Source organism: Nerophis lumbriciformis, linkage group LG03 (genome assembly GCF_033978685.3).
Source record: "Nerophis lumbriciformis linkage group LG03, RoL_Nlum_v2.1, whole genome shotgun sequence".
Taxonomy (NCBI): Eukaryota; Metazoa; Chordata; class Actinopteri; order Syngnathiformes; family Syngnathidae; genus Nerophis; species Nerophis lumbriciformis.
The window spans coordinates 41095700-41121710 of NC_084550.2; the positions used below are offsets into that span (position 1 = coordinate 41095700).

The 26011-nt window shown below is 42.9% G+C and overlaps 1 protein-coding gene across 1 annotated transcript in view; it reads left to right on the forward strand.

Annotated features, from left to right (window-relative positions):
• gli1 (GLI family zinc finger 1) overlaps positions 1 to 17860 on the forward strand; it is a 224482-nt gene extending 206622 nt beyond the window's left edge. Inside the window, exons 8-13 of the mRNA XM_061937735.2 lie at positions 7289 to 7429; positions 11568 to 11717; positions 11791 to 11955; positions 12028 to 12270; positions 14624 to 14939; positions 15019 to 17860. Of these exons, the coding sequence (XP_061793719.2) occupies positions 7289 to 7429; positions 11568 to 11717; positions 11791 to 11955; positions 12028 to 12270; positions 14624 to 14939; positions 15019 to 17471 (3468 nt within the window). The 3' untranslated portion in view covers positions 17472 to 17860. The remainder of the gene's footprint in view (positions 1 to 7288; positions 7430 to 11567; positions 11718 to 11790; positions 11956 to 12027; positions 12271 to 14623; positions 14940 to 15018) is intronic.
• The last annotated feature ends 8151 nt before the right edge of the window (positions 17861 to 26011 follow it).

Here is a 26011-nt window from a genome sequence, read left to right on the forward strand (position 1 = left end):
ATGAGCTCAGGCCCAGCAAAGCCGACGGCGTTTCTGGGTGTTGTTGATAAACGGTTTTCGCCTTGCATAGGAGAGTTTTAACTTGCACTTACAGATGTAGCGACCAACTGTAGTTACTAACAGTGGGTTTCTGAAGTGTTCCTGAGCCCATGTGGTGATATCCTTTACACACTGATGTCGCTTGTTGATGCAGTACAGCCTGAGGGATCGAAGGTCACGGGCTTAGCTGCTTACGTGCAGTGATTTCTGTTACGATCCGCTGCACGGATCATAGTTTGTTTATGTTTCTCGTCACATATGTTTTCAGCACATTTGATTTTGTTTGTTTCTGTTGCCATGACGGCAGATTGTACGCACCTGCCTCTGGTTAGTGTTCGGGACGCGCACCTGTTGCCCGGGCGCTAATCAGAGGGCTATTTAGTCTTTGCTCTGGCCTCACTCTGTCTGGCTTCGTAGTTTGTTCCCATACAACTGTTAACGACTACTTTGATTCTGCTAGCTTTTCACGCTATGCTATTTTTTCCTGCTAGCTCCCACGCTAGACCTTTTGTTTTGCCTTTTGTGCTACATGCATGTTTTTTGTTTATCCATCATATGATTTATATTTAAAATAAATCATTTTCCTACCTGCAAGCTGTGTCCGAAGCCGTCTGCATCCTTGGGAGAACCACACCCGCATCACTATGCGACCAAGTCGTTTCAGTACGAAGCCAGCAAAAAACAATTCTCCCGCACTGGCTAACGAGGAGTTGGACGAAGGTACGCTCATGGTGTTGCGAGCGATGGAAGCCGAGACGCTTCGCTATTCAACGGAGGAGAGGTCGAATCTCATGTGGGGACCTGGAGGCTCTCTTATCCCCATCGATTCCCTCTGGTCGGAAGACATCGCCGCTACACCGCAGTACCGTGCGCGCCGTCAAAGACGGAAGCCGGCCAGGAGGTCTTTCCCTCGCCGCCAAGACGCGCCGCTCCTGCAAACTCCTCCCCCGGACCGAAGCAAGCTACATGCAGCTCAAACTCCCCCTCCTCAGATGTTTGGCAACCCCATCGACCACTTCGCCAAAAAATTCTCCGATTGGGCTGTAAGTCACATGGACAGTTGCAACAGTGATGTCATTTCATTGGCGCCTCCCGAAGAGGTAACTCCGCCCACTTCTGATGACATCATTGAACAAGATTTTTTTTTTCCCTCTTCTAATTCTTTCTGTCAGCCAATACCAAATGATTTTCATTCTAAGATAAAACATTATCAGGACATTTTTGCTAAGTGTAAATCTAGTCAGTCACATTCTGATTTTCAAACTCCACCTCCAGTGACTTTGTTTCCGCCCCCAGTGACTATTGCTCCGCCCACTGCACATATTTTTTTCCCCCTGTGCTCCCACCCAATCTCAAGTGAGGAGTAATAATAGTCAATTTGGACAATTTAAAGAAGAGTATACCCCCCTCCATACCTCCCCCCACCCACCCTTGAAGACGGTTCCAAACCGCAAAGAGCGCGTCTGGTATCCGCGTCTTGAGGGGGGGCTAGTACTGGGAACTGTGCTAGTGCGGTGGCACAACTTCGGCGTACTAAGCCGCAACCACCTGCACGGCCACCGCCACCAGTTTTTCGGCGTGCTAAGCCGCAACCTCCTGCACGGCCACCGCCACCAGTTTTTCGGCGTGCTAAGCCGCAACCCCCTGCACGGCCACCGCCAACAGTCTTTCGGCGTGCTAAACCGCAACCTCCTGCAAGGCCACCGCCACCAGTCTTTCGGCGTGCTAAACCGCAACTTCCTGCAAGGCCACCGCCACCAGTCTTCCGGCGTGCTAAACCGCAACCTCCTGCACGGCCACCGCCACCAGTCCTTCGTCCTGCTAAGCCACAACCGCCAGCTAGGCCACCTCAAGCTGCACCTCGGCTAGCACCTGTTCCTGCACCTCGGCTGACACACCAAGCTTCGTCTCCAGTACCTCCACCACGCCAAGATCCAAGGCTGGTTCCCACACCAGCGCCGGCTCCAAGGCTGGTTCCCACACCAGCGCCGGCTCCAAGGCTGGTTCTCACACCAGCGCCGGCTCCAAGGCTGGTTCTCACACCAGCGCCGGCTCCAAGGCTGGTTCTCACACCAGCGCCGGCTCCAAGGCTGGTTCTCACACCAGCGCCGGCTCCAAGGCTGGTTCTCACACCAGCGCCGGCTCCAAGGCTGGTTCTCACACCAGCGCCGGCTCCAAGGCTGGTTCTCACACCAGCACCGACTCCAAGACCAACCCCTGTCCCGGCTCCAAGGCTGGTTCCCACACCAGCGCCGGCTCCACGGCTGGTACCCACACCAGCGCCGGCTCCACGGCTGGTACCCACACCAGCGCCGGCTCCACGGCTGGTACCAGAACATGCACCGGCTCCACGGCTGGTACCAGAACCTGCACCTGCTCCACGGCTGGTACCAGAACCTGCACCTGCCTCCACGGCGACGACGTCTCCTCCTGCCTCCACGGCGACGACGTCTCCTCCTGCCTCCACGGCGACGTCGGCTCCTCCTGCCTCCACGGCGACGTCGGCTCCTCCTGCCTCCACGGCGACGTCGGCTCCTCCTGCCTCCACGGCGACGTCGGCTCCTCCTGCCTCCACGGCGACGTCGGCTCCTCCTGCCTCCACGGCGACGACGGCTCCTCCTTCCTCCACGGCGACGTCGGCTCCTCCTGCTTCCACGGCGACGTCGGCTCCTCCTGTTTCCACGGCGACGTCTGCTCTCTCCTCGTCTTCGTCTCAGCGACCTCGAGTGGTCTGGCTGCGCAAGCGGCGCTCTCGGAGGTTTGTTTATGGACGCCAGTGGCGCAAACAGCAGCGACACCCGAGACGTGGTCGTAGAACTCTCCGGCTGCTGAACTTCTGGCGCCACTCACGCCCACCTTCTCGGCAGCCACGAATGTGGCCTTTCCGTGGTCGCCCGCCTCGCCTGCGGCAGCGGCGTTCCACTCGCCGCCGCCACCTGACTCTTCCCCGGTGGATTCGGGGACACGTGGCCTGGCGACCCACCACCAAATCCTCCCTCCACCCTCCCTTGACTCTCGAACTATTTCTTGTTTTTTGGGTTCTAGTTTTATTTAGTGTCAAGGGACATCTGGAATCTGTCCTTTAAGGGGGGGGTACTGTTACGATCCGCTGCACGGATCATAGTTTGTTTATGTTTCTCGTCACATATGTTTCCAGCACATTTGATTTTGTTTGTTTCTGTTGCCATGACGGCAGATTGTACGCACCTGCCTCTGGTTAGTGTTCGGGACGCGCACCTGTTGCCCGGGCGCTAATCAGAGGGCTATTTAGTCTTTGCTCTGGCCTCACTCTGTCTGGCTTCGTAGTTTGTTCCCATACAACTGTTAACGACTACTTTGATTCTGCTAGCTTTTCACGCTATGCTATTTTTTCCTGCTAGCTCCACGCTAGTCCTTTTGTTTTGCCTTTTGTGCTACATGCATGTTTTTTGTTTATCCATCATATGATTTATATTTAAAATAAATCATTTTCCTACCTGCAAGCTGTGTCCGAAGCCGTCTGCATCCTTGGGAGAACCACACCCGCATCACTATGCGACCAAGTCGTTTCAATTTCTCCAGATTCTCTTAACCCTTTGATGATATTACGGACCGTAGATGGTGAAATCCCTAAATTCCTTGCAATAGCTGGTCGAGAAAGGCTTTTCTTAAACTGTTCAACAATTTGCCCACGCATTTGTTGACAAAGTGGTGACCCTCGCCCCATCCTTGTTTGTGAATGACTGAGCATTTCATGGAATCTACTTTAATACCCAATCATGGCACCCACCTGTTCCCAATTTGCCTGTTCACCTGTGGGATGTTCCAAATAAGTGTTTGATGAGCATTCCTCAACTTTATCACGTGTTGCTGGCATCAAATTCTAAAGTTAATGATTATTTGCAAAAAAAAAATGTTTATCAGTTTGAACATCAAATATGTTGTCTTTGTAGCATATTCAATTGAATATGGGTTGAAAATGATTTGCAAATCATTGTATTCCGTTTATATTTACATCTAACACAATTTCCCAACTCATATAGAAACGAGGTTTGTGTGTTAAAATTCTGAACAGATTTTTATTGGGATAAGGTAAACATCTGTTCAGTATTATAACATAAAAGTGTTTGATTGTGAGGCATTAAAAGCCACAAAATGCAACGGGTCCATCAGACCCACAAACGCTGGCTGAGTAACAACAGTATGAACGTTGCACGGAAAATTTCTCTGCCAGTTTCTGCATCCCACAGGGATTCTTCTTTTGTGTTTCTGCACCTGCGGTTCCCACACAAGGTTGCAACATTGTTTGTCAACACTGTCTGCTCTCATTTTCTCGCACATTTGACCCTCTGATGTTCTGTGTACCTACACTCTGTCCTCCTCCTGTCTAGGCCTGCTCTGTGTGTGTGTGTGTGTGTGTGTGTGTGTGTGTGTGTGTGTGTGTGTGTGTGTGTGTGTGTGTGTGTGTGTGTGTGAGTGTGTGTGTGTGTGTGGTACATGTTCTCTGTAATGTGTAGGGGGAGTGTATGGTGTGTGGTCATTAAATATATATTCTGATATATGTTCTTCACAGAAAATGAGCCAAAGTCAGTGAGTCTCAGTTTGAAAAATTAATTAATTGTATCGTTTTTATTTTAATAAAAAATGAAAACAGGTCCCACAGACCCGAACACCACACAAATAATGGATGAAATAATGACATTGAATTAAATTACATTTAATCTTGGGGGTTGTTTAGACAACTATTGTATTTTTTTCCCCCGTTTATTCTTGTCATTATCCATTTTGACACACGTTTACATGACCAATGATATAATATATGGAGACGTGCATAAGAAAATGCCTAAGAAACAAACAATTGATTCCCTCAGGCCAAACAAACTGATGAAGGCTGTGAAATAACTCTGGAACTCAGCTGCCATTGTGATCGTAGAACTCATGTTCACCTCATCGTCTTTTTACTTCTGCTCTATTCACCACTGCACTCTTATTTATTAGCCTTTCACATTTTAGTTATTTAAGTACACCAGACTCTGTCATCCATGTCTTAATGGTCTTTGTGCACTGGTGCACAGTCATGTGGGAAGAGGAGTTGGGCTTGGCCCCTTAGTTCCAGTGAAAGGAACTTTGAATGCTCCAGGATACCAAAAAATTTTGGACAATTCCATACTCCCAACTTTGTGGGAACAGTTTGGAGTGGGCCCCTTCCTCTTCCAACATGACTGTGCACCAGTGCACAAAGCAAGGTCCATACAGACATGGATGACAGAGTCTGGTGTGGATGGACTTGACTGGCCTGAACCCGATAGAACACCTTTGGGATGAATTAGAACGGAGACTGAGAGCCAGGCCGTCTCGAGTGTGACCTCACCAATGCGCTTTTGGAAGAATGGTGGAAAATTCCTATAAACACACTCCGCAACCTTGTGGACAGCCTTCCCAGAAGAGTTGAAGCTGTAATAGCTGCAAAAGGTGGACCCACATCATGTTGAACCCTATGGGTTAGGAATGGGATGGCACTTCAAGTTCATTTGTGAGTCAAGGCAGGTGGCCAAATACTTTTGGCAATATAGTGTATATTTACAAATCTTCTATGTGAAAAAACCTTATTGCAACATGCATTTTCTTGCGTCCAAAGAAAAAAAAATTCCATTGTAGATGCACCGCAGGACTGCTTCTTCAATGCTCATAAAAAGTGGTTAAAGGGGAACATTATCACCAGACCTGTGTAAGCGTCAATATACACCTTGATGTTGCAGAAAGAAGACCATATATTTTTTTAACCGATTTCCGAACTCTAAATGGGTGAATTTTGGCGAATTAAACACCTTTCTATTATTCGCTCTCGGACGTTGTGACGTCACATCGGGAAGCAATCCGCCATTTTCTCACTTTCGTCGGTGTGTTGTCGGAGGTTGTAACAACACGAACAGGGACGGATTCAAGTTGCACCAGTGGCCCAAAGATGCGAAAGTTGCAAGAAATTGGACGAAATTTGTTCAAAATACGAGGCTGTGGGGAAAGCCGACGAAATGGTCAGTCGTTTGTTCCGCACACTTTACCGACGAAAGCTATGCTACGACAGAGATGGCAAGAATGTGTGGATATCCTGCGACACTCAAAGCATATGCTGACATCAACTCCAAAACTGGACGGATCAACTTTCAGGAAAAGAGAGCGGATGAGGGTATGTCTACAGAATATATTAATTGATGAAAACTTTATTCATTACTCGCGGTTTTACGTAAATTATTATACATAAACTGTGTTTACCAATAATTTAGCTTAAAAACATTTATTTTTTTCAATCATTCGAGTACATTCAGGTGTAATGCAGTATTTTGTGTCTATTTAGATATGGTTAACCTGAGTGCTGAAATCGTGGACAAATATATGTTCTTAGCGCGCCTGAAATGGGCTGTCTGCACTCTCAAAGTGCATGTTGTTGCCAAATGTATTTCATATGCTGTAAACCTAGTTCATAGTTGTTAGTTTACTTTAATGCCAAACAAACACATACCAATCGTTGATTAGAAGGCGGTCGCCGAATTCGTCCTCGCTTTCTCCCGTGTCGCTGGCTGTCATGTTGTTTTCGTCAGTTTCGCTTGCATACGGTTCAAACCGATATGGCTCAATAGCTTCAGTTTCTTCTTCACTTTCGTTTTCGCTACCTGCCTCCACACTACAACCATCCGTTTCAATACATGCGTAATCTGTTGAATCGCTTAAGCCGCTGAAATCCGAGTCTGAATCCGAGCTAATGTCGCTATAGCTTGCTGTTCTATCCACCATGTTTGTTTGTGTTGGCATCACTATGTGACGTCACAGGAAAATGGACGGGTGTATATAACGATGGTTAAAATCAGGCACTTTGAAGCTTTTTTTAGGGATATTGCGTGATGGGTAAAATTTTGAAAAAAACTTCGAAAAATAAAATAAGCCACTGGGAACTGATTTTTAATGGTTTTAACCCTTCTGAAATTGTGATAATGTTCCCCTTTAATGTCTGCTGTATGTTTGAAAACATAGCAAAAATCCACAGGTACCAGGATGATAACATGAACGTGCAGTAAATTATCGAGTGTCTGAAGGGGAAAGCCGCATAGTACACGTAAAAACCTAATTTCAAAAAGACGGTCTGCACCACTTTTCAATTGTACACACAGTCTTAGTAGATCACACGCAACATCCCCACTTTTAGTGTTTGCTCGTGGTATTTAGATCTTAGTCGAGCAGGCTCTAAATGTTTGGTGTGCATATGCTTCATTAGGATCCCCTCCTGGGTCTCCTGGATGGTAGGGATGACTTGGACAAGGAGGACGGCAAGCCTGAACCAGAGGCCGTCTATGAAACCAACTGCCACTGGGAGAGCTGCAACAAGGAGTTTGACACGCAGGACCAACTCGTTCACGTAAGAACCAGATCCAGATAGAGCAATATTTACAGTCGCGGTCAGAAGTTTACATACACTAAAGAACATAATGTCATGGCTGTCTTGAGTTTCCAATCATTTCTACAACTCTTATTTTTTGTGATAGAGTGATTGGAGCACATACTTGTTGGTCACAAAAAATATTCATGAAGTTTGGTTCTTTTATGAATTTATTATGGGTCTACTGAAAATGTGAGCAAATCTGCTGGGTCAAAAGTATACATACAGCAATGTTAATATTTGCTCACATGTCCCTTGGCAAGTTTCACTGCAATAAGGCGCTTTTGGTAGCCATCCACAAGCTTCTGCTTGAATTTTTGACCACTCCTCTTGACAAAATTGGTGCAGTTCAGCTAAATTTGTTGGTTTTCTGACATGAACTTGTTTCTTCAGCATTGTCCACATTAGAGATGTCGATAAATGCGTTAAAATGTAATATCGGAAATTATCTGTATCGTTTTTTTTATTATCGGTATCTGTGTTTTTTTAAATGTATTTATTTATTTATTATTATTAAATCAAAATAAAAAACACAAGATACACTTACAATTAGTGCACCAACCCAAAAAACCTCCCTCCCCCATTTACACTAATTCACACAAAAGGGTTGTTTCTTTCTGTTATTAATATTCTGGTTCCTACATTATATATCAATATATATCAATACAGTCTGCAAGGGATACAGTCCGTAAGCACACATGATTGTGCGTGCTGCTGGTCCACTAATAGTACTAACCTTTAACAGTTAATTTTACTCATTTACATTAATTACTAGTTTCTATGTAACTGTTTTTATATTGTTTTACTTTCTTTTTTATTCAAGAAAATGTTTTAAATTTATTTATCTTATTTTATTAATTTTTTTTTTTAAAAGTTCCTTATCTTCACCATACCTGGTTGTCCAAATTAGGCATAATAATGTGTTAATTCCACGACTGCATATATCGGTTGATATCGGTATCGGTTGATATCGGTGTCGGTAATTAAAGAGTTGGACAATTTCGGAATATCGGATATCGGCAAAAAGCCACTATCGGACATCCCTAGTCCACATGTTTAGCCTCTAAAGGCCTTAGTGGCCACATGCGTGGACAGCACCTTTTAGCTCTTATTTCCAAAATTGTGTACACTACTGGATTGGGGTATTATGGCCGCTTATGTGGACACTTATACTGCCATCTGGTGGTGTCAGAAGAGTATAACATACAATGGAATTTGGGGGGGAAAAAAGTGTAAAAATACAAATTTGCATGTCACTACACATGAAGTACACGTTTGTGTACTTATGGACTAAGTACAACATATTAAAAGATGATTTTTAGTTTTTATTCTAATTAGTGTCCAATAAGCCCAAATAGCAAAGAGAAATAAAAAAAAAGCATGTAAACAAACAGCTTGGGCCAGGGGTAGGGAATCTATGGCTCTAGAGCCAGAAGTGGCTCTTTTGATGACTGCATCTGGCTCTCAGATAAATCCTAGCTGACATTGCTTAACACGATAAGCAATGAATAATTCCGCTGGTAATCACAGTGTTAAAAATAACCATGTGTTAACCAGACTACAAAGCCATCAGCAAAACCATACAGCACCAGAAGTCGCATTAATGGTAAGAAGTATTTTATTTATTATTGGTTACCTTCAGAATAACTGTTATTAAAAAGAAAAAGAGACTTATAATACTGTATTTTTCGGAGTATAAGTCGCTCCGGAGTATAAGTCGCACGGGCCGAAAATGCATAATAAAGAAGGAAAAAAAACATATATAAGTCGCAGTGGAGGATAAGTCGCATTTTTTGGGGAAATGTATTTGATAAAACCCAACACCAAGAATAGACATTTGAAAGGCAATTTAAAATAAATAAAGAATAGTGAACAACAGGCTGAATAAGTGTACGTTATATGAGGCATAAATAACCAACTGAGAACGTGCCTGGTATGTTAACGTAACATATTATGGTAAGAGTCATTCAAATAACTATAACATATAGAACATGCTATACGTTTACCAAACAATCTGTCACTCCTAATCGCTAAATCCCATGAAATCTTATACGTCTAGTCCAGGGGTCGGCAACCTTTACCAGTCAAAGAGCCATTTTGACCAGTTTCACAAATTGTAGAAAACAATGGGAGCCACAAAATTTTTTTGAAATTTAAAATGAAATAACACTGCATACAAACAGAGTTTTTTTTGCTTGTGCTATGTATAAACCAGGGGTCTCCGACACGCTGCCCACACTTTAATATGGAATTCGAATGCTGGTGCGGCACGCGGGTTTTACTTGTCAGCGTAATGCGTGCCGTGATGGTACAGCATATAGCTACACATTGTATGGGGCTTCCGCTTGTTCACGTAGGTGACAGCAAGGCATACTTGGTCAACAACCACACAGGTTACACTGACAGTGGCGGTATAAAAAAAACTTTAACACTCTTACTAATAATGCGCCACACTGTGAACCCACACCAAACAAGAATGACAAACACATTTCGGGAGAACATCTGCACCGTAACACAACATAAACACAACAGGACAAATACCCAGAATCCCATGCAGCCCTAACTCTTCCGGGATACATCATACACCCCCCGCTACCAAACCCCGCCCACCTCAACCGACGCACAGAGGGGGGGTGATGTGTGAGGGAGCAGGGTTGGGGTGGGGGCGGGGTTTGGTGGTAGCAGGGGTGTATAATGTAGCCCGGAAGAGTCAGGGCTGCATGGGATTCTGGGTATTTGTTCTGTTGTGTTTATGTTGTGTTAAGGTGCAGATGTTCTCCCGAAATGTGTTTGTCATTCTTGTTTGGTTTTGGTTTAAAGTGTGGCGCATTATTAGTAAGAGTGTTAAAGTTGTTTTATATGGTCACAGTCAGTGTAACCTGTGTGGCTGTTGACAAAGTATCCCTTGCTGTGCAAGCAGGTGATGCAAACTGTATAACAAGTTGTTGGGCTGGCATGCTGTTAATATAGATTGTAGAGGGCGCCAAATGCTGTACCATCATGGCACTCCCTTATTATAACTGTAAGGGTGAAAATCGGTGAATATTAATCCCGGTAGTTTTCTGCGAGAGGCATTGAAATCCGGAAGTCTCCCGGTAAAATCGGGGGGTTCGGCAAGTAAGTTGCTGAGCCGCATCGGAGTGATCAAAGAGCCGCATGCGGCTCCGGAGCCGCGGTTTGCCGACCCCTGGTCTAGTCTCTTACGTGAATGAGCGAAATAATATTATTTGATATTTTACGGTAATGTGTTAATAATTCCACACATAAGTCGCTCCTGAGTATAAGTCGCACCCCCGGCCAAACTATGAAAAATACTGCGACTTATAGTCCGAAAAATACGGTACTCTAAAAATGTTGGTCTTACTTAAAAATGCACGCATTTAGTTGTATTCAGTGTTAAAGAATATTATATGGCTCTCACGGAAATACATTTTAAAATGTATTTCCGTGGCTTGGGCCTTAAGAGGTTAAGTCAGGATTTTGGGAAGGCCATTCTAAAACCTTCATTCTAGCCTGATTTAGCCATTCCTTTAGTACTTTTGACGTGTGTTTGCGGTCCTGTTGGAACACCCATCTGCGCCCAAGACTTAACCTCCGGGCTGATGATTTTAGGTTGTCCTGAAGAATTTGGAGGTAATCCTCCTTTTTCATTGTCCCATTTACTCTCTGTAAAGCACCAGTTCCATTGGCAGCAAAACAGGCCCAGAGCATAATACTACCACCACCATGCTTGACGGTAGGTATTGTGTTCCTGGGATTAAAGGCCTTACCTTTTCTCCTCCAAACATATTGCTGGGTATTGTGGCCAAACAGCTCAATTTTTGTTTCATCTGACATCACATGGACAAAGATAAGACCTTCTGGAGGAAAGTTCTGTGGTCAGATGAACAAAATAACTTCATAAAAGAACCAAACTTCATGAATGTTTATTGTGACCAACAAGTATGTGCTCCAATCACTCTATCACAAAAAAAATAAGAGTTGTAGAAATTATTGGAAACTCAGGACAGCCATGACATTATGTTCTTTACAAGTGTATGTAAACTTTTGACCACGACTGTACATAAAGAGGACTCCACGCCAAACCAATGTTGCATTTTGCTCTCTGTCCCTCCAGCACATTAACAACGAGCACATCCACGGCGAAAAGAAGGAGTTTGTGTGCCACTGGCAGGAGTGTTCTCGCGAGCAGAGGCCCTTTAAAGCCCAGTACATGCTGGTGGTCCACATGCGCAGACACACAGGAGAGAAACCACACAAGTGCACTGTGCGTACACATCTCAGCCTTACATGGTATTTTGAGAAATGCCTCAACTAATATCTCCATTTTTGGCTCTCAGTTTGAAGGCTGCAATAAAGCGTACTCTCGCCTGGAGAACCTGAAGACACACCTGCGCTCTCACACCGGAGAGAAACCATACGTGTGTGAACATGAGGGCTGCAACAAAGCCTTTTCCAATGCCTCGGACCGGGCAAAGCACCAGAACCGAACCCATTCCAATGAGGTAGAACTGTATAAAAATACAATTACCAAAAAACATGACAAAAAATGACGCTGACACATGGCTGTTTTACAGAAACCATACGTCTGCAAGATCCCCGGTTGCACCAAGCGCTACACAGACCCGAGCTCGCTGCGTAAGCATGTGAAGACGGTGCACGGACCTGAAGCCCACATCACCAAGAAGCACAGAGGCGACACGGGCCCCCGGCTGCCGGGCTCAGCCATGACTCCCGGGGGTCCCAGTACTGAATTACTGCTGGAGAAGGAGGAGAAACGCCGGGAGGACTGCAAACTTATGGCCCCTGATCATGCTCTGGTGAGAAATGGTCTACATCACCGGTATCAAACTCAAGGCCCGGGGGCCAGATCTGGCCCGCCACATGAATTTGTGTGGCCCCCGAAAGCGTGGAAATAATATGTGTAAATAAACTACCTTATCTTTTCTTAATAAATGTATGCGTTCAATTAAATATATTTACACTTATAATAATAATGAAACAAAATCATCATACATTTCAAAACAATGTTATTGCTCAAATAAAGATAAACACTTAAATATCTGCTTGACTTCTGATTTCAAAGCAAGTAATCCAACAAACTGTTCATGTACAAATTTTACAGTAAAATCCACTTTCAATATAGAGTAATAATACACTATAAAACACAACAACCCTAGATTTTACAGTATAAAAAACAATATTTTTTACATTAAAAAAAATATTGGTACCGTTTTTCCATTCCATTTAATTTAATTCCATGTATTTTTTTATTTTATATGCTGTAAAAAAATAAAAAAAATGCAAATATTAGGGTAAAATTGTGGCGACTGAGCTGCCAATCTAGTACAATCTAAAGATAACACAGTACAATCTTAAGATTTGGTTTAGTACAGCGTACGTAAAAAAAGACTATAAGTCGCAGTTTTTTTCATAGTTTGGCCGGGCTCCAGTGCGACTAATATTGTCATGACTTGGTCCTGGGTGTTTGCTTTTCCGGAATGCAACGGAAAGTTGGCTCGGGCGAGACGGGAATGTGAGTACATGATTTATTTAATATATCAAAAAAAAGGTACAAAAGAAAAGCGCGCACAGTGGCGGAGAACAAACTATGAAACCAAAAGACTATAGCATTAATAAACAAAAACTACTTGGCTTGGACAAAAATAGTAGCATGAAGGATGGACATGAAAACAAGTGTCAGGAATGGACATAGCATAAATGTGAGATGTCACCAGAAAGACAAACTGAAAACAATGAACTTAAATACTACAGACATGATTAACGAAAACAGGTGCGTGACTCAAAACGTGAAACAGGTGCGTGACGTGACAGGTGAAAACTAATGGGTTGCTATGGTGACAAACAAGAGTGCACAATGAGTCCAAACGTGGAACAGGTGAAACTAATGGGTAATCATGGAAACAAGACAAGGGAGTGAAAAGCCAGAAACTAAAGAGTCCAATAACTAAACAAAACATGATTACACAGACATGACAAATATATGTTTTTTTCATTCTTTATTATGCATTTTCGGCAGGTGCGACTTATACTCCGGTGCGACTTATATTCCGAAAAATGCGGTAATAATCAAATACATAGACTTCGACTTCGACAAACTTTAACGATCCACGAGCGAAATTGTTCCACACAGTAGCTCAGTTACAAAGGATGGAAAGTGTAAGGATGGAAAGGATAATGGATGTATAAAGTAGACTACAATGTACCGTAGTAGCAATATAAATATAACATATATGTAATATCTACATATTACATATACAGTATATGATATATATGATATGACATGTTTTATATATACACATTTATATTCATACTGTATATTATTCACAGTGGCCCTCAATGAAAACCAGTTTGACACGCCTGGTCTACATGGTTACTTTGTCTCTAGCCAGTTAATATAGTCTACATGGTCTACAAAAGTAAATGCCGCAATACCTACGAGAATACGAGAATAAAATATGAATCGGTGTTTTTTTACACATTAACAACAACTAGTAACAACTGAAAAAAAAAAAAAACACTGCCAAAGTCATGTGAAAGCAAGTCAAAACAGTGTAATACTCACCACTAATTGGAAATGTTATTTTATTAATAGCATACTAACTGTTCACATTGCTAAAATGATGTCATAAATGGTCCAAATTACGCCCCTATTCAGTTAACCACCAAGTCTCCCGTGGTCCTCAAAGGCAAGTAATCACCAGGGTCTCTAATTAACGGAGGGCTCAAAAACCATTAGCAATAACAGCTGTGACTGTCGCTGCATTTGAAGTACATACTTCATCATGCACTTTTAAATATTGGTTGTCAATGTTTGTTTACATCAAGTCATCAGACTGAGCAGTTTGCTCCTTGACAATAATTAAACATTGATTCTGTGTTGTGCAACACACTATTTAATAAATGAGCATGTGGTCTCCTTTCCACTTTCTTATGTAGTCCAAACTATTATTATTAAATAAGTTTGCAGTTAGTGGTTTCAGATTTCAGCAATAACAGCCTCTCTCCAAATATTGCCTGCTTCCAGTTGAGGCCCCACCCTGATTGAGGTCTAGGTTAAATAAACTCCCAGTCCATGATTAGAGCTTTTATGGATCTGCAGTAGAACCAGGCTGGACTAGAAGTTTCATATCCCAACTTGATTTGTTTCAGAAATCCCAGCCAAGTCCTGGCGGTCAGTCGTCCTGCAGCAGCGAGCGCTCCCCACTGGGCAGCACCAATAACAACGACAGTGGGGTGGAGATGAACCTGAACGCGGCAGGCAGCTTAGAAGATCTCACAGCCCTCGAGGACGGAGTGACGGCCGGGGGAAGTGGAGGGGACGGGCTGGGAAGCGCAGGAGGAACAATGGGGATGTCTGCTCAGGCCTTGAAGAGGCTGGAGAACCTGAAGATTGACAAACTGAAGCAAATCCGCAGGCCGAATCCTCCCAACCGATGTCTCCCGAACAAGCTGCCTGGGCTACCTTGTATGTTCTGAGTCTAACATATAGCTTATATTCAAAGTGTTTGGGAACTGGTTACCAATGTGTCTGCTTTCCGGTTCAGGTGATACGATGGGAATGTGTGCGCCTTCTCCGCTTCTATCAAATCGCCGCGTTATGGAGCTGTCCAACCACGACGTAGGAGGTGGGACTGCAATCAGCGGCAAAGCAAACGACAGAAGAGGAAGTGGGACTAGCAGCCTGAGCTCCGCCTACACGGTCAGCCGTCGTTCCTCTATGGTGTCGCCTTACTTGTCCAGCCGGCGGTCCAGTGACGTCTCCCAGATGGGCGGAGCAGCCAGTGGAGGGTGCCACCTACTGGATCAGAGTGGGGGTGGTCCCCTCTCTCCTGAGACCAGTCGTAGAGGAGCTCCATGTCAAGCAGGTGGAGGAGGAGCCCTGCCAGGTCTATCAAATCTAACACCAGCCCAGCAGTACAGTCTAAAGGCCAAGTATGCTGCAGCGACTGGTGGTCCACCACCCACTCCCTTACCCGGCATGGAGCAGCCTTGTACTCCAGGCAGAAGAGGGGGTATCTTGGGTGACTACCAGGGTCAACCTCTGCCTCCTTTCCTTCAGCAAGGAGGTCCACGTCGACATAGTGCCAACACGGAGTATGGCACAGGTGTTATCTACCCTCACCAAGCTCCGGGCATCAACAACCGGAGAGCCAGCGATCCGGTGCGATCAGCAGCAGATCCACAAGCCCCCCCAAAGCGTTTCAACAGCCTCAATAATGTATCCATGATGGGCCGAAGAAACGCACTGCAGCACCAAGATCACCGCACCGCCAGCGTCTCTCGACACATTTATTCACCTCGACCACCAAGCATTACAGAGAATGTAATGATGGAGGCCATAGGTATGGAGTCTCAGTTACCCCCTTTAGACGCCAGAAACCGGTCCACCATAATCCCAACCGGCGATGGGGGCTTCATGGGATACCAGCAGCAGCAGACTCTTGGAGGATGCGTAAGACCTCTTTCAAACCAGCTTTCTATAAGCCATGACCCCCTGGGCTGCCCAGACCAAAATTACATGAAGGGGCACTACCAGAACCATGCAGGGGAAGTTCCTCCCAGGGCTGGTGGGAATCCAATGGGTCAAGCAAGACCTGTTCACCCAGAGAGGATGTCTAATACGCTTCTTCAGCAGGCTGAGTATAGCATGAGCAACTGCCAGCTAAGCCCTTCAGGACCCCATTACCCGCCCTTGGGACAGGGGGTTGAAACAGGCCAGTGGTGTGATGGCCACAACCAGGTCCAAAGTTCAATCCAGCAGTACTCAGACACAAATATGCAGCCTCAGCAAGTCCACTTGAACAATCAGACGGGTCTTTATAACAATCCAGAAGGGACCCATAAACTCACAATCAAGCCTGAGCAACAGTTCCACCCTGGCATGGGGAGCGGGGATGCATGTCAGAGTGCTAAACTGCAACAGCAGAGGCTCCTTCTCCAGCAAGGTTACTCGCAACAGACCAGCCAGGCTGTGATGAGAAACCCCAACAATATTAGCTGTGACTTTCAAGGACAGAACCAGAACACTTTTTCAAGTTTGGGTTGCGCTGGCACTGCTCTTGCTGATGGGCAGCGATCAGAAACTCCCATGATGCAGGTCAAGGAAATGATGGTAAGGAACTATGTGGAGTCCCAGCAAGCGCTTATGTGGGAGCAACAAGAACAGCAGCAAAGTGGAATAAAAGCCCCTCCCCTATCTGATACCTTGGACATGACCGGCCAGGCATCGATGATGCAACACAGTCCACAGCAACAAAACCAGAATCTTTACTCCAATCTGCCATATGCTTCCTACCCCAACCAGAGCCTGGTCATGAGCCCACCAGCCCCCAGTCGAGGTCATAGCTCATCCACACCAAAAGAGCAACAGATGATGGGGCTCCAAGGCTCTTGCTATGGTCAGGAAGTGGTGGTCCCAAGGCCCCCTCAAGGTCGAAAACCCCTCAGTCGCCAGAATAGCATGTCACAAGTAGGAATGGGCTACATGGTAAGTCCACAGCAGCTTAGTCCTGTCCACACCACTTCCAGCCCCAGAAAAGTTGTCCGGCTGCCTCCAGTCCAGCAACCACAACATGAAATATTGTCCCCTTCCAATAACAACATTTATTACTCCGGCCACATCCATATGAATACCCAGAATGGACCTTGTCTTCCCCAGCAACACAACATGGGCTCCCCCCTCGACCCACCGACTGGCACAAAGTCCGCTCCCTTGGCTCCCTATTCAGAGTCCGGCCCCATTGCTAACGCTTTAGAAAACCTGGACCTGGACAACGCTCGTATAGATTTTACCTCCATCGTTGATGACGCCGAGTCCTCTTCGTTCGGCTCGCTCAACCACCCTAATCAGGGTCAGCCGGGATCTTCCTCCCAGGCGTCATCGCGCCTCACCACTCCGCAGACCTCCATCAACCTGTCCAACATGGCAGTGGGCGACATGACGTCCATGCTGACCTCGCTGGCTGGGGAGAATAAGTACTTGAACACTTTGTCGTAAGCCAACAATCAAAAATCTAAAAAAAAAAAACTAGTCCTTTGTACATTGCATGCCGGTCCGGTTCAATTCACGTTCATGGATTATAAATTGAAACATCAAGCTCAGGCATCAGGGTTAGATACATTCCTGGTGAGGTATTCTAACCGGGAGGATGTGTGGTAGACCAAGGACACGCTGGAGGAATTTTGTTCCTCTGTCCCCAATTGGAGCTGAAGGAAGGAAGGAAAGTCTAAGCACCCTTACTGAGACTGCTGCCCCAAAAACGAGGACCTGGACAATGGGCGGAAAAAATGGATGGACGAATTATTAGTCAGGGAGCCTTTATAACTTAGCCTTAGGAACTCATGCTTCTTGTTAGGGTGAGGAAGTGATGGAAGATTCCAGCGCGACATGGACAAAGATGCCTTTAAACGTGTTTTCAAACCAAAGGTGCCTGATGGTTCGTAAACAATATGCTGAACATTTACCCCCCACACAAAAAAGGGGTATTCCAGTGGAAAAAAGAAGGATACGTGTAAATAACTATATACTTATACACACACACACACACACACACACACATATATATATATATATATATATATATATATATATATATATATCTATATATATATATATATATATATATACGTTAGGTCAGGAAAAAACACAGAGACTATTTCATCCCGACAAGCCTGTTTTGCAGGTTTTTTATATAAAACCCCCTGACCTACTTCAGTATCATCATACTTGCCAACCTTGAGACCTCCGATTTCGGGAGGTGGGGGTTGGGGGCGTGGTTGCGGTGGGGCGGGGGCGTGGTTAAGAGGGGAGTAGTATATTTACAGCTAGAATTCACCAAGTCAAGTATTTCATATATATATATATATATATATATATACTTGTCCAGGGTGTACCCCGCCTTCCGCCAGATTGTAGCTGAGATAGGCTCCAGCGCCCCCCGCGACCCCGAAGGGAATAAGCGGTAGAAAATGGATGGATGGATATATACCTACATCCTGAAAATATGCAAACAAAACTGTGTTTAGATAATTGATACTTCAAACTTGCATAAATAAATCTTAAGGAATATAACATAACTTGGCTTCTGAGAGCTTCAAAATGTAATGAATAAAATGCTAAAGTTGTTGATAAACAAGCAATTATTTTAATAATTAAATATGGTCATTTTAAAGGAAGTATTATAATTTAAATTAATTAGTTCAAATATGTTTATTTTAATGTATAATTCTATGGCTGGATGTAATAAGGAGTCAGAAAAAATACAATTAATTTTGATGTTTTTAGCTAAATATAGTAAAAATGTATTTAGTTTTTTTTTTTTAAATTATAAATATATTTATTTTTAGGTAAGATAAACATAATAATACAATTTATCTCTCGTCTGGATGATTTAGTTAATGTCACCCTGTTGTCCTCCCGTCTCTTCCCCATGGATGGCTCCATGAGCTGGGCAAACGCCTGGAGATGCCCTACGTCAACAACACGGTCGGCGGCCCATCGGTCGCAGCCTGACCAGCGTCGGCTTTGGCAACGTGTGCGCCAACACGGACGCCGAGAAGATCTTCTCCATCTGCACCATGCTCATCGGCGATATGCCGGAACACCTCGTATGGAATAACGTTATTGGGCAGGCACGCTGTTTATATCGTGGGAAAGCGGATGTGTAAAAAGGCTGTCCTCACTCAGGTCCGCATAGAGCTGGAGGGGGCGTGGCCTCCAACTCCGGCTTGAAAATCGGGAGATTTTCGTGAGAATATTTGTGCCGGGAGGTTTTCGGGCAAGGCGCTGTATTTCGGGAGTCTCCCGGAAAATTCGGGAGGGTTGGCAAGTATGGTATCATTGACTGATATTTCACAAACAAGAATGCATTTTGCAGCCTTGTTTTATACAAAACCCCCTGACGAGCAGGGAAACAGGCTTGTAGGGATGAAATAGCCTCTGTGTTTTTTCCTGACCTAACGTATATTCCGCTCTACCCCGTTATTGAGCACTGTATAGCGGATAAACCACAGAAACCTCGACATATATATATATATATATATATATATATATATATATATATATATATATATATATATATATATATATATATATATATATATACTGTATATGTATACAGTACAGGCCAAAAAGTTTGGACACACCTTCTCAGTGCGTTTCTTTATTTTCATGACTACCATATTTTTCGGAATATAAGTCGCACCGGAGTATAAGTCACACCTGCAGAAAATGCATAGTAAAGAAGGAAAAAAACATATACAAGTCGCACTGGAGCCCGGCCAAACTATGAAAAAAACTGCGACTTATAGTCCGAAAAATACGGTATTTACATTGTAGATTGTCACATCAAAACTTAACAAAAAAATAGGTGAAATAACTGAAAACACGTTTTGTATTCTAGTGTCTTCAAAATAGCCACCCCTCTGCTCTGATTACTGCGTTGCACACTCTTGGCATTCTCTCCATGGACTTCAAGAGATGGTTTTCACTTCACAGGCGTGCTTGAAGCTCATGGAGAGAATGCCAAGAGTGTGCAAAGCAAACACATTGAAATGAGACGGTGTGTCCAAACGTTTGGCCTGTACCGTACAGACACACACTATACTGTATATATGTTGTGTATATGAAAAATACGACGGCAGACAAATCTTTTGTCTTGTGATGATGCTTTACGATACTTGGCGGTGTTAATATGATGAAGTGGTCCGGTTAGAACGTACTGTAGGTACTACAACTAACTAATAATCTTCTGCATTCTCCAAGGGTGGCCTAGTAGTATTTCCACACAGTGTACACACACACACACACACACACACACACACACACACACACACACACACACACACACACACACACACACACACACACACACAGGTACTTTATACAATGACTTGCAGCTGTTTGTAATTTAGTAATATCTTGAAAGGCCATGTTTTTATGTGCAACTACGCCCTCTGTAGCAGGATAACGTTATTGCAATACAAGTTTCCTTTATCAACAATTCTGACAAACTATCCATCCATCCATCCATTTTTAAATGAAACTTGGATGAGGTAAAAGAAAAAGGTCTTTTCAGCCCCAATATAGACCACTGCATGTATTTCAATGACAAATTCAAAGGTACTTATATTATGTTTGCACAAATCACACATTTAAACTCTTGAAAGGTCCTAAATATGTTTTGTCCCCAATGAAAGTAACTGTCGACTGCCAAGAACTACTGTAAAAAAAAAATATTATGCATTAATATCACTTTCCAATTTAAACTAGTTCAGTTTGACATAGAATATTTTATTTTATTGAAAAATCCCCCCAAATCATGTCAGTACATTACAAGGACTGTTATTGTCAGTACTATTATTATACACTCTGAAATGGGTCAATGATTGTGATCAGTGTTGTTTGTTTACTGTTATTTTTTCCTAAAATGCGGGGATGGAAATGTATTCAAGACATGTCAGCTTCCCCCAAAACTGTTGTTAGAAATGATCTACTCATACTTTTGTGTTCAGCCTCAAATATACATGTGCGTATCAAATACTAATTATACAAACCCCGTTTCCATATGAGTTGGGAAATTGTGTTAGATGTAAATATAAACGGAGTACAATGATTTGCAAATCCTTTTCAACCCATATTCAATTGAATGCACGACAAAGACAACATATTTGATGTTCAAACTCATACACTTTTTTTTTTTTTGCAAATAATAATTAACTTAGAATTTCATGGCTGCAACACGTGCCAAAGTAGTTGGGAAAGGGCATGATCACCACTGTGTTACATGGCCTTTCCTTTTAACAACACTCAGTAAACGTTTGGGAACTGAGGAGACACATTTTTTAAGCTTCTCAGGTGGAATTCTTTCCCATTCTTGCTTGATGTACAGCTTAAGTTGTTCAACAGTCCGGGGGTCTCCGTTGTGATATTTTAGGCACCACACATTTTCAATGGGAGACAGGTCTGGACTACAGGCAGGCCAGTCTAGTACCCGCACTCTTTTACTATGAAGCCACGTTGATGTAACACGTGGCTTGGCATTGTCTTGCTGAAATAAGCAGGGGCGTCCATGGTAACGTTGCTTGGATGGCAACATATGTTGCTCCAAAACCTGTATGTACCTTTCAGCATTAATGGCACCTTCACAGATGTGTAAGTTACCCATGTCTTGGGCACTAATACACCCCCATACCATCACAGATGCTGGCTTTTCAACTTTGTGCCTATAATAATCCGGATGGTTCTTTTCCTCTTTGGTCCGGAGGACAAGGCGTCCACAGTTTCCAAAAACAATTTGAAATGTGGACTCGTCAGACCACAGAACACTTTTCCACTTTGTATCAGTCCATCTTAGATGAGCTCAGGCCCAGCGAAGCCGACGCCGTTTCTGGGTGTTGTTGATAAACGGTTTTCGCCTTGCATAGGAGAGTTTTAACTTGCACTTACAGATGTAGCGACCAACTGTAGTTACTGACAGAGGGTTTCTGAAGTGTTCTTGAGCCCATGTGGTGATATCTTTTACACACTGATGTCGCTTGTTGATGCAGTACAGCCTGAGGCATCGAAGGTCACAGGCTTAGCTGCTCACGTGCAGTGATTTCTCCAGATTTTCTGAACCCTTTGATGATATTACGGACCGTGGATGGTGAAATCCCTAAATTCCTTGCAATAGCTGATTGAGAAAGGTTTTTCTTAAATTGTTCAACAATTTGCTCACGCATTTGTTGACAAAGTGGTGACCCTCGCCCCATCCTTGTTTGTGAATGACTGAGCATTTCATGGAATCTACTTTTATACCCAATCATGGCACCCACCTGTTCCCAAGTAGCCTGCACACCTGTGGGATGTTCCAAATAAGTGTTTGATGAGCATTCCTCAACTTTATCAGTATTTATTGCCACCTTTCCCAACTTCTTTGTCACGTGTTGCTGGCATCAAAATCTAAAGTTAATGATTATTTGCAACAACAAAAAAATGTTTATCAGTTTGAACATCAAATATGTTGTCTTTGTAGCATATTCAACTGAATATGGGTTGAAAATGATTAGCAAATCATTGTATTCCGTTTATATTTACATCTAACACAATTTTCCAGCTCATATGGAAAAAGCACTAATTACTTTCACTAAGTGCATGTCAAAGATGATTTGCTTATTAATTATTATTATTATTATTATTATTAGGGCTCAACAACAACAAAAATCGATTAACATTGGAATTGCAATTCTTATTAATTCCGATTTTAAATCGATTCATCATTTTCAAAAATGTATTTTATTTTATTTTTTAAAAGACGTTTTCAGACAATCCCTATACAACCAAAAGGAGCTTGTTTTTTAAAAGTTTCGGTATCACTTTAGTATGGGGAACATATTGTAAGTATGTATATATGTAAGTACGAATATAAAATACAAATGTATTTCAGTTTTAGAAGTTAAATGGTGGAACAAGCTCAGTGATGAGTTGAAGACATGTACCGTATTTTTCGGGGTATAAGTGGCACCGGAGTATAAGTCGCACCTGCCGAAAATGCATTATAAAGAAGGAAAAAAACATATATAAGTTGCACTGGAGCCCGGCCAAACTATAAAAAAAACTGCGACTTATAGTCCGAAAAATACGGTAGTTCTTTGTTAAGGTTTAAGAAAACCTTGAAAGGTGAAATAATTGAAAAGTATAAAAAAAAGTAACAATTACTTTCATCCCATTGATTTTTTTTTTTAACGTTGATGTTCCAAGCAATCTAATATTCAGTAAATGTATAAGATAGGCAAATATAAGCTTTGGCTTCAGCCTATTCCTTTTTCGGTCATTCTTTTTCTTTTCTTTTCTTTTTGTGTGTAAATGTGTATGATTGTTAAATATGTTTAATCTGTACTTTTAAACTGGTCACACAAAATGGTTGATGGTTGATTATATGACCGAAATAAACTTATTTCATTCATTCATAAGTAACAAAGACTTAATTTAGAGTTATTTGGTTAGGGTTAGGGTTGGGGTTAGAGTTAGAGGGTTAGCGTTAGAGGTTTAGGGATAAGGTTAGGGTTAGGGTTAGGGTTAGGGCCATGCAGAATAAGGCATTAATAAGTACTTAATAATGACTAATTAAAAGCCAATATGTTACTAATTTGCATGTTAATAAGCAACTAATTAATGGTGAATATGTTCCCCATACTAAAGTGTCACCAAAGTTTCATTATAATTATTATACCAAATATTACATTGCGAAAACCACTTTGAATCAAGAATCGTGTTGATCCGAGAATCGATTCCAAAACGAATCGTCACCCCAGGAATTAGAATCGGATTCACACCCCCAAATTATTGTTACCATTGACGGGGGCAGGAATATTTGCTTTGTGGTTTACAGTGTCAGGTTTTCAAAAAGGCCCTAATGCCAATAAACATCAACTTCTTCAGTAAAGAAATTATTTAAAAAAAAATGTTTTTAAGGATTCAAACGAGTGAGTATTGAAGCGACAAAAATCCAGTCTGAAAAAGTAAATAAATAAAAAAGTCCAACATGAATTTCATACACAAAAGATTGCAATCAACCCAGGCAGGCACAAGACATTAAAACAACATTGAGACATTGTTGAATTAGGTTCTCAAGCCTAACGTTAAAACAACATTGACGATGATTAATCAATGTTGGGTTCTGACGTTGATTTGACCATTGAATTGTTGGTTATTTCCCAACCAATATTCTACAACATGAATACAACATTGGAACAACATGCTTTTTGACAAGGTTTATTCAATGTTAGGTTATGATGTTGATTTGACCTTTGAAATGTGGTCATTCTACCAACCAACAATCTGGATCCAACATTGGACATCATCGATTTACAAATACAACTATTTTGCATAATCAAGTCAGTTTTAAAGGGCAAAGACATACAGTCGTGGTCAAAAGTTTACATACACTTGTAAAGAACATAATGTCATGGTTGTCTTGACTTTCCAATCATTTCTACAACTCTTATTTTTTTGTGATAGAGTGATTGGAGCACATACTTGTTGGTCACAAAAACCATTCATGAAGTTTGGTTCTTTTATGAATTTATTATGGGTTTACTGAAAATGTGAGCAAATGTGCTGGGTCAAAAGTATACATACAGCAATGTTAATATTTGCTTACATGTCCCTTGGCAGGTTTCACTGCAATAAGGCGCTTTTGGTAGCTTCTGGTTTAATTTTTGACCACTCCTCTCGACAAAATTGGTGCAGTTCAGCTAAATTTGTTGGTTTTCTGATATGGACTTGTTTCTTCAGCATTGTCCACACGTTTAAGTCAGGACTTTGGGAAGACCATTCTAAAACCTTAAAGGGGAACATTATCACAATTTCAGAAGGGTTAAAACCATTAAAAATCAGTTCCCAGTGGCTTATTTTATTTTTCGAAGTTTTTTTCAAAATTTTACCCATCACGCAATATCCCTAAAAAAAAGCTTCAAAGTGCCTGATTTTAACCATCGTTATATACACCCGTCCATTTTCCTGTGACGTCACACAGTGATGCCAATACAAACAAACATGGCGGATAGAACAGCAAGTTATAGCGACATGAGCTTGGATTCAGACTCGGATTTCAGCGGCTTAAGCGATTCAACAGATTACGCATGTATTGAAACAGATGGTTGTAGTGTGGAAGCAGGTAGCGAAAACGAAATTGAAGAAGAAACTGAAGCTATTGAGCCATATCGGTTTGAACCGCATGCAAGCGAAACCGACGAAAACGACACGACAGCCAGCGACACGGAAGAAAGCGAGGACGAATTCGGCGATCGCCTTCTAACCAACGATTGGTATGTGTTTGTTTGGCATTAAAGGAAACTAACAACTATGAACTAGGTTTACAGCATATGAAATACATTTGGCAACAACATGCACTTTGAGAGTGCAGACAGCCCATTTCAGGCGCGCTAAGAACATATACTTTTCCACGATTTCAGCACTCAGGTTAACCATACCTAGTAATGAATAAAGTTTTAATTAATTAATATATTCTGTAGACATACCCTCATCCGCTCTCTTTTCCTGAAAGCTGATCCGTCCAGTTTTGGAGTTGATGTCAGCATCTGCTTTGAGTGTCGCAGGATATCCACACATTCTTGCCATCTCTGTCGTAGCATAGCTTTCGTCGGTAAAGTGTGCGGAACAAACGACTGACCATTTTGTCGGCTTTCTCCACACCCTCATATTTTGAACAAATTTCGTCCAATTTCTTGCCACTTTCGCATCTTTGGGCCACTGGTGCAACTTGAATCCGTCCCTGTTCGTGTTGATACACCCTCCGACAACACACCGACGAAAGTGAGAAAATGGCGGATTGCTTCCCGATGGTCCGAGAGCGAATAATAGAAAGGCGTTTAATTCGCCAAAATTCACCCATTTAGAGTTCGGAAATCGGTTAAAAAAAATAATGGTCTTTTTTCTGCAACATCAAGGTATATATTGACGCTTACATAGGTCTGGTGATAATGTTCCCCTTTAATACTGTCAAAACGTGGATCGTGGGGTGTTGTGTTTTCCCG